Raw genomic sequence first — 9,904 nt, 5'->3', positions numbered from 1 at the left:
CCCGGGGGGGGGGGGGGGGTGGTGTTTACATGAACAGGAGATTTAGGCCGCAGATTATAGGGATAGGTTTGACTATTAAGTAACAATTCAGCACCCAAGCCTCAACGCTATATATTGAAATAATGCCGATATGACACCTGACTTCCGCTTGCGCTATAATCAGAATAAGGCTCTACACCAATCCTCAGTGAGTTTATAATCTCCAGCATGCAGTCGATTAAGTTATGGGCGGCAACCCTGCAATGGGTGACTTACTACAAGAGAATATTTGCACGTTATATTGTATTCCACTAGGAGGGTGGGAGGGTGTCAAATAATAAACAATGTTCAAAATACATTTATTGTCATTCACATTCAGACAAAAAACTTACAATTACTCATAATCAAACGCCCTTATCAAGGCTAAAAAAATCGACATTATTCAAATATTATTTTTCAATACCTTCGGACCGACTAGCCGAGTCTGCTTATTTGGACGCAACTTGTGCTCGAATCAATGTATTAAGTCTACTATAACACTTAACACTAGAAGGTCCAAACCACCCAATATGTTCATCATCTGCTCTGAACTGTTTACAGACGCAGACAAAACCATGGTAACCGCACAGCCAGAAGCTATTAGGAGTCTCACCCTCATCAAGGCCCAAAATTGATAAATACAGTCTTAATCTTTCATATACTACAGATAAATTCATCGGTTTATCTAAAACACACCCAGCCTCAGACACTGTCCTAAATATATACCCTTTTGATAGATTAATAGAATACCTTTTTTGCAACATTTAAGAAATGTCCTAAACCCCTTATCGGACAAATAACGTCATCTTCACATTTTTTAATAACAAATGTAATGAGTTCGCCAATAATCAGATAACTCTACTATTTCTTCACCCATATCAACGACAGCACTGTACTTCGACAATTCAACTCGTTTATGAAATTCAATCAACTTTGAATTCTAAATACATTGAGCAATCGACCTATTCATCTCTCTACAAAATAATTTACATCCCGGGGTCGCCAAAGACATAGAAATAACCTTGAAGAGCCTTGAAGACTTTTTAAATCAACCTTATCAGAACTTAAGATATTATCTCGTAATTGGATAAACTTTACCTTCTTGTCAACAGGGACCACATATGATTGAATAACTGAATCCACATAGAAACCTAGATATTTCACACTTTGTAGCGTATCAACTGTTGTTGTTCAAAGACAAACAATAACCATAACATTTCCAAAAAAACATAAGCTATTCTATATATATCATCGATATAGAGTGAATTGAAAAACGGCGATGCCTTCCAACCGAAAAGGAAGGATTGTACATGTCAAAACGAATCCCCCAAACTGAATACCAAAATAGGTTTGAGAAGCTAAACTTAATTTAACGTGGTCATAACCAGATTTTTCGTCACGGGTTAATCATATAAACTCTAGAGCTAACTATTCTACGGACATCTTTTAAAGTTTCAAGATGAAACGAAGAATCCTTAATCCACATATTGATGTACCTTTCGTCATGACTTAGCTGAGGCTTCGAAGGCTCTACCGTCCAAGGCATACTGACCTTCGGAAGATCACATTCTATTCATTACACAATTCTCTAGAAATAAAATCAGCATGTTCCCTACAAGACAAAGAATTAGTAAAAAGGTTTCTGGGAGTAACATCACTATCATACGATCTACCCTTAAAGTTTGCCTTGAAAGGTCTGATAAAATCCGAAGTATACCAATTCAACATTCAAGTCATTTAGACAAGATCTCTAAGAATATGTTGCCAATTACTGAAGTTACTATGGAAGCCGACTGCGGCCATATTACCCTCGACTTCTCGCCCACGAGGAAAAAGGCGCCTTTTTTTACCCTCGCTTTCTCGCCTTTTTCCTCGCTTTCTCGCCCTTTTCCTCGCTTTCTCGCCTTTTTTCATTCATCTTTATCAGTGCACATTTATTTTTCAAATTATTGATTTAATTGAATTAATGAAAATTTAGAAAAAAACATACGAAATTTATTTTGAAAGAATGTTTATCAGAAGTAACACATTCCTTCAAAATAGTTTTGCTGTTGTTCCATGCATACGGTATTTTGCATTTTGTATTTAAAATCGGTACCCTTGTCGGTCGGTCCGTTCACATTATTGGTAATCGAATGAGAATCTAGCAATAAGTCGATTTTTTGTATTAAAGAATAAAAATTGTATATATATGTTTACGAAATGGAATGGGCAACAAACAAATGCGTCTCCTTTTCTATTTTGTAATATAACTTTGGTCCCTGGATTCGATTTATCAATGAAATAAGTATTCATTTATAATGAAATGATGAATATGCCTATCAACTGACGTCTTATTCCATGTTAAACAAGATCTGGAATTTAGTTTTCAACCAATTGTAAATCTTAGGGAGTATAGGTTGTGATTTGGTACTAATGACATTGTACAGATTGTACAGTACTTTTTGGGGGTCCATCAATCCTCCGAACAGGATTCGGGAATAAAGAGTCAGTAGATTAGAACAAATAATTTTCATCCAAAATAATATTTAAAATACACCATACAGCATGAATCTATATTGTCGTGACAGCCATCACATAGACAAATTCTAATAATAGTTCCAAACAGTTCCAATAAGTAGTAATAGTAGTAATAGTAGTAGTAATAGTAGTAATAGTAGGTTTCCAAGTGTTTGGTACCAAACCTGACACAAACACGTCCAAGCAAAGTCCAAATTTACATCAAAAATAATATTCCGACAGCCATGCTGTTTCTTTTCCAAAAAAAAACGTACCCACAAAATTAGCGACGTAATCAGGTCATACGAAAACGTAATCAAAACTAACCTAACACCAGGCCTAAACTGGTAGCTTCAGGACTTATATCTTGGATATCTTGGTGTGTAATTTGGGAGGAAAGAATATTTATAGTGTTATCGAATATCTTCACTATTCTTCTATTAAAAATAGCCTATCAAACATAACAACTTTTGAAAAAGCGGACCGGGGCACATTTAAAAAAAAACTGTTTTTGGCAGTCTGTAGGGCTTATATATGGACCAATTAAACTCGGTTTTCTTTTATATGTTCTTTGTAACAAGATATATGTGTACAAATATTTTTTGTAGGTAAAAGAATTTTTTTTTGCTCAAATTTGTGATATACCAAAATCTAGAAAAATGTGTCCCTGAAAAATGATATATGAAAGTTTTAACTTAAGAAATCCAGCCGTTAAACGCCAAAACTATTCTATAAGCTTATGACGTAGGCCTAGGCTACACATTACTTTGTAAGTTTGTATTGTTTTTGTTAATTGCAAGAAAACTACTGTACGGATTTAAGCAAATTAAACGCATTATTTTAGAGAAATATATGTCGCCTAATTTTTCTGAAGGTTCCAACTAAAATTATTGAGCCATTAAAAAGACAAACATCAAAACTAGGTCAAACTAATTAATTAATTATCCATTTACATGATAAAACGTATTAAAATCAAATTCAGTTTGATCCAGTAGATACATAGATATCTAGGAAAAAGGCCAGAAAGAGAGGAAAAAGGCAAGGAAAAAGGCGAGAAAGCGAGAAGGCGAGAAAGCGAGGAAAAAGGCGAGAAGGCGAGAAGGCGAGAAAGCGAGGAAAAAGGCGAGAAAGCGAGAAAGGCGAGAAAGCGAGGAAAAGATAGCTTGCTAGGCAAAGTAACATACGCCCACTGGCAGATGTCAGAAATGATAAAATAGTCTTTAGTGACTAAAGTATGAATTTTCTCATATTGAAGAAATTTTATTAGTTTGAATTCAATTACATATATATATGCCAGTTATTTATGCTGAGTAATTCCACAAAATTTTTTAAAATTAATATCAATAACCCAAATACAACTAACAATTAAATCACACAGCTCTAATCAATGGCAAAAAACAACTTTTGACACGTGTCTACAAAGTCAAGGGCAATAACTCATAAAAAGCTCATCAAAAATATCTCAAGTTAGAACTTGTCCGAGATCTTATCAATTCCATTGATCACACCAAGTTTCATCAAAATCGGTTGAAAACTGTGGCTTCTATTGTGCTCACAAACAAATTTTGAAGCGTTTTACAAAGTCAAGGGCAATAACTCCGAAAGAGTTCATTGAAAATGCCTTAAGTTAGAACTTGTCCGAGATCTTATCAATTCCAATGATCATAAAAAGTTTGATCAAATTTGGTCGAAAACTGTAGCTTCTATAGTGCTCACAAACACATTTTGACGCGTTTTTACAAAGTCAAGGGTAGTAACTCAAAAACCGTTCAGCGAAATTGCGTCAAGTTAAAACTTGTCCGAGATCTTATCAATTTCAATGATTACACCAAGTTTCATCAGAATTAGTTGAAAACTGTAGCTTCTGTTCTGCTCACGAACAAACTTTGACACGTTTTAACAAAGTCAAGGGCAATAACTCAAAAACCATTCATCGAAAATGCTTCAAGTTAGAACTTGTCCGAGATCTTATCAATTCCAATGATCACACCAAGTTTCATCAGAATCGGTTGAAAACTGTAGCTTCAATCCTGCTCACGAACTATTTTTAACAAATTTCGACGCGTTTTAACAAAGTCAAGGGCAATAACTCAAAAACCATTCATCGAAAATGCGTCAAGTTAGAATTTGTCCGAGATCTTATCAATTCCAATGATCACACCAAGTTTCATCAGAATCGGTTGAGAACTGTAGCTTCAATCCTGCTCACGTACTTTTTCTAACAAATTTCGAAGCGTTTTAACAAAGTCAAGGGCAATAACTCAAAAACCGTTCATCGAAAATGCGTCAAGTTAGAATTTGTCCGAGATCTTATGAATTCCAATGATCACACCAAGTTTCATCAGAATCAGATGAAAATTGTAGCTTCAATCTTGCTCACGAACAATTTTTAACAAATTTCAAGGCGTTCTAAGTCAAGGCCAATATCTCAAAAACCGTTCATCGAAAATATGTCAAATTTGAACTTGACCGAGATCAAATTTTATCAAAATCAGATAAAAACTGTAGTCTCTATAGTGCTCACAAGAAATGTTGACGGACGGACCGACGGACCGACGGACAGGGGCAACGACAATATACGACCACATATTCATGTGGGCGTATAAAAAGCGAGAAAAAAGGCGAGGAAAAAAGGCGAGAAAAAAGGCGAGGAAAAAGGCGAGGAAAAGGGCGAGAAAGCGAGGGTAAAAAAAGGCGAGGAAAGAGGCGAGAAAGCGAGGGCAAAAAAAGGCGAGAAGTCGAGAAAGAGAGGAAAAAGGCGCGAAAGCGAGGAAAATTATTCAGCGATGTATATTGTAATACTAATAATGTCGATATGACACCTGACTTCCGCAATAATCACACTGAGGCTCGCCAAAGATTACAATATATTAAAAACTGAATGATTGTAAGAGAAATAAAAACCGATTCGGGGTTTTTCTGTTGACCTTATCTTCTTTCTGGCCCCAGGAGATCCCGGACCACCAGGAAAAGAAGGAGAAGGCGGTCCTCAAGTACCACCAGGTTATGGAGAGAGAGGACCAACAGGTTATGGAGAGAGAGGTCCACCGGTCGAAAGATTGATACATAATTTAAAAAAGGTTTCGAGTTTTTTGCTGATTATATTTTTTTTTCTGGTCCCATAGGAGCCACCGGAGATCCAGGACCCCCTGGAGAATCAGGAGAAAGAGGTCCCCAAGGACCACCAGGAGAATCAGGAGAACAAGGTCCAAAAGGTGATAGAGGAGAAGTTGGGTATGGTGAACCAGGAGACACTGGACCGATGGGTAAGTAATAAGTGTTGTTGATGCCTAAGATTATATGATATTGGAAACTAATTGATTGACACATCAATTACCGAAACTTTCGAGTTAATTGTTGATTTTATTTCTTTCATTTTGCCCCTAGGAATCCAAGGAGAACCCGGACCACCAGGAGTATCAGCAGAAAGCCCCCCCCCCCCCCCCCCGATTTGGCTACTCGTTTCTTGAAAGTAATATTTTGGCTAACGCATTTATGAATGTGTATATTTTTCTCCGACCAATATCCTTGTAGGTATACCTGGACCATCAGCTTATGTTTATGTACGTCACAGCCAAACTTCAAAGGAAACCGGATGTTATAACAGACATGCTATTTTATGGAAAGGTTACAGTTTACTACATACCGAAGATGATGGAAGGGCTTATTCACAAGACCTTGGTAAGAAACTAAAAATTAGCTAACCTTTTACAGCAATAAGCATAGGGTTTGAATAATGAAATTATTCAGCGGCATAGCTTTGTTTCTTTCTGAAGTTTTTGCCTTTTAGCGTTAGTGAAGTAAAATACACACTTTTTGCGGACAGACGTAGTATTAAAATACATTGAAGTTTGGAAGTTGCCTCCTTATCAATTTTGCCTATATCCAAAGTAGCATTGCTATCTAAGGGATTGCTTAAGCTTGATCATAAAGGTTTTTTTTTTAATTTTAGGACATACTTATCTCTACACTTTTCTGAGTCAAATGTCTTCTATACTTTAGGAGCTTATATGGTGAATTTGTTTTTTCATTTGGCATTTGTACACTCTTACGTTAAGATGAACATCATTGGCAGTAAAAAGCTTTGTGATTGTATTCCTTCTGTCCAATAGCCCCCGTGTATTACAAACAGTGCACTTTAAAGATGCCTTTAAAGTAAATTACCACCATTCGACACTGCGTGGCGTTACCCGTCTCCATCAGCCCAATTAGGTGCAGAAGAGTACGACTTAAAACTCTATTCAATTCATTTCTGTCCATCCTCTTGAAGTAGCTTATATTTTGCAGGACAATCGGGATCGTGTCTTCCTCATTTCGCACCTATGCCTACACTTTTCTGCAACATTTACAACGTTTGCTACTATGCAAGTCGAACGGCTACAAGCTATTGGCTATCCACGGAATCGCAGATGCCAATGATGCCTGTTAGCCGAATGCCGATGTATCGGTATGTGAGTCGTTGTGCTGTGTGCCAGTCACCCACACCAATGATTGCAGTCCATAGCATGACAACTCGCGTACCTTCATGTCCAGATGGGTGGACACCAAAGTGGGCAGGCTACAGTTTTGTAATGGTAAGTACGTATACACCTATTTCGACTTATTTTACGACTTTTAACTATGACAGATGACTAGGCCATGTATCAGAAATGGTGTAGAACGAACGAACAAGAAAGATGGCAATGTACGTCCTCTTTTGCATATGAGCGTATAAGTAAACATTATCAGTTTTACGTGACTTTAAAAGAAAGTTATTTCTCATTCCAGCATGCAATCGGTACAGTTTCCGGTGGTCAGAATCTTCAAAGTCCTGGAAGTTGTCTCGAACATTTCTCAACTCGACCATTTATAGAGTGTACCAGCAGAGGTCAATGTCATTTTTTCTCTGATAAGTTTGCATTCTGGCTGGTGGCTGCTTCAGTTGAGGAACGACTTAACCCTCACCAAGAAACATTAAAAGGAGTGGACCAATTAAAACGTGTGGGAAGATGCGCTGTGTGTATGATGAAGCCTGTGCAATAATACGTGTACATGTGTGCTAGGAGTGAAAGCATTTGTGTGTTGCAATAAATACAATTCCTAGTATACTCAGAAATATTATATACTTGGAAAGACAGTCAAAATCATCGGTATTTTCAACTGTATCAGGATATCTGCTTTATTGCACATCGGAAAAGCGGTTTAGTTTACCATAAGCGTGGAATAAACGTATAGGACACAAGTGATATCGTGTGAAAATTGTCACCATTTCTGGAACGCGTTAAGAACGCCATGGGATCGAGAAGGTCGTCACACAAGCGTAACATCTCTTTGCTTGGTATAAGTACACGAGTAACAAAGACGCTGCAAATACGTTAGAACGCAATATCGTCGCATCACGCGCGGTATGAAGTCGACTGTTTTTAAGTTTATAATTTTTCTCTAGTTGTCCCCACGTTTGACCGCGACCTATTTCCAGTGGCTGTACGATCCCAAATGTTCTCAATCATGCAATCCACCCATTCAGTTCCGTGTGACAAAGCTATATTTCTGTTTTAGTTCATCCGATTTATTAAACCGTATTTTATTTTTGAAATTCCAACTGTTGAGGACTTAATATCTAGAACCAATTATTAGTCGTAAGCCATTCAGAAATTATCAGGTAATTTTTGCATGACTATTAGTTATAGGCGGGTTCACCCCCCAAATTAGTACTTACATATAGATATTCATTATTAATAACAATTTAATGTTGTTTTTTAAATTTAATTTAATTTAAAACAGACAAAAAAAAATCCGAAACGATCACAGCCGCCCTGATTAGAATGCGGGTAAAAGCGCAAACAATTATTTCAATATTAGTAATAATCTGCTTCCTGCTAGAAAGGGGAGGTAATTAGGTCAGCAGATAGTTACGCGCCTCCCTTCCTTTCGTTTGATCCATTGATAATTTACCAGTCGACATGAGGTAAGAAAAATAAAGGGAATGATCAGATTCTCTTCCATGCCATCAGTTGCTACCTGCCGTTAAAAACCAGTTGCTCTGAAATTCTATCAGTAGCACGATCGACCTGAGCCACTGTTCTAGTATTTACAAAAATATTAATAAATGAAAACCATTGGAAACTTATCTGTTATCTTTCTAAAAGAAAATAATTTCATACAAATTATACACAAGTTAATAAAAATATGAAAAACAACACAGCATAGCCATTATTAAAAATTAACTCAACCAAAAAATACTCTGTTGAACATATAGATTATTATATATCTAATATATATATTTACCCAGAATTATTACACTAAACTAAAATTATAAAAAATATATAAAAAGATATATTACATCCATGCATGGGGAAAAAGCAGGAACTGGCTCAGATTTTACTCTATTTTCTATAAAGAGACCCTCACTGCCAAGAAATACATATTAAATCACTTTTTGAACAGAAATGATTTTTTCAATAATATTTAGATCAAATTGAACCATTGGTCATTAAAAAACAAAGCAAAAATAATCCGTGAATAATGATCTATATATTAGTAAGAGAACGTTTCAGTCGATCCCAAAATAATTGAATCTGTTGTATATCATCGAACCAAGTTATATATGAAGTGGTCTTTAATAAAGCATGAAGTGCATTGCTCATATTTTCACTGTCTATATCTTCTAATAAAACAACAATTAAAGGTTCTGTAGCTCGATTTAAAACGTGTTTCTGAGCTAATGTCATTTCAAATTGACACCATTCACTTCGAGCAAAATTATTACTTAATATAATTAAAACACGACGACTATTTTCAATCGATTCAACAATATTATCAATAATCAATCTGCCAGCCTGGAAATCTCTTTCATGTATACAGAGTTTTAGATTGGAATCTTGTTCTAAATTTGGTACCAATTTGTCCAGAACCCAATCACTATCCTCGCCACTATAAGAAACAAATACATCATAGATGAATAATTGTTCCGCAATATTGTTCAAGAGTTTTGGTTTATGACGAAATATATAAATTTGATATTTAATAAACCATCTATATTTATAAATAATTGATGTTATAATAACTATTACAAGTATAATACAACTCACGCCTGTTATTGAAGTATAAAATGGACTATCTTTTAAACAAACATTTGCTGTCATGTTTAAACAACGGTAACCAACAGGAAAATCGTAAAATAATTTTGAATTCTCTCTCATCCAATTAACGAACCACAAATTATCACAACTACATTGAAGAGGATTTTTATATAAATCTATATACTGCAATCTTCGTCTGAGAGTTAGTGGTAGCATACCAGGTCTGATGTGTGTTATCTGGTTACGACCAAGTTTTAAGTGAATTAACATTTTATTCTTCTCAAAGAAACCATCGGGCCAGAATGTGATTAAATTTCTGTATAAGT

The 9,904-nt window shown here is 35.8% G+C and overlaps 2 protein-coding genes across 2 annotated transcripts in view; one reads left to right on the top strand and one right to left on the bottom strand.

Moving 5' to 3' along the window:
- The window catches only part of LOTGIDRAFT_229256 (hypothetical protein), a gene marked incomplete at its 5' end in the record, with an annotated part of 10,081 nt that extends 2,478 nt beyond the window's left edge, over positions 1 to 7,603 (top strand). The window contains 5 exons of the mRNA XM_009063774.1: positions 5,467 to 5,559; positions 5,643 to 5,783; positions 6,052 to 6,198; positions 6,805 to 7,091; positions 7,285 to 7,603. Of these exons, the coding sequence (XP_009062022.1) occupies positions 5,467 to 5,559; positions 5,643 to 5,783; positions 6,052 to 6,198; positions 6,805 to 7,091; positions 7,285 to 7,539 (923 nt within the window). The 3' untranslated portion in view covers positions 7,540 to 7,603. The remainder of the gene's footprint in view (positions 1 to 5,466; positions 5,560 to 5,642; positions 5,784 to 6,051; positions 6,199 to 6,804; positions 7,092 to 7,284) is intronic.
- Positions 7,604 to 9,050: 1,447 nt separating this feature from the next.
- On the bottom strand, positions 9,051 to 9,467 carry LOTGIDRAFT_77937 (hypothetical protein; the record flags this gene model as incomplete). The annotated part of the gene is made up of 1 exon (XM_009063721.1): positions 9,051 to 9,467. A coding segment is annotated over one exon (417 nt), but the record flags the coding sequence as incomplete, so codon positions are not given.
- Between the last annotated feature and the right edge of the window lie 437 nt (positions 9,468 to 9,904).

Source organism: Lottia gigantea (genome assembly GCF_000327385.1).
Source record: "Lottia gigantea unplaced genomic scaffold LOTGIsca_6, whole genome shotgun sequence".
NCBI lineage: Eukaryota > Metazoa > Mollusca > Gastropoda > Lottiidae > Lottia > Lottia gigantea.
This window is presented reverse-complemented; position numbering and strand designations above follow the sequence as displayed.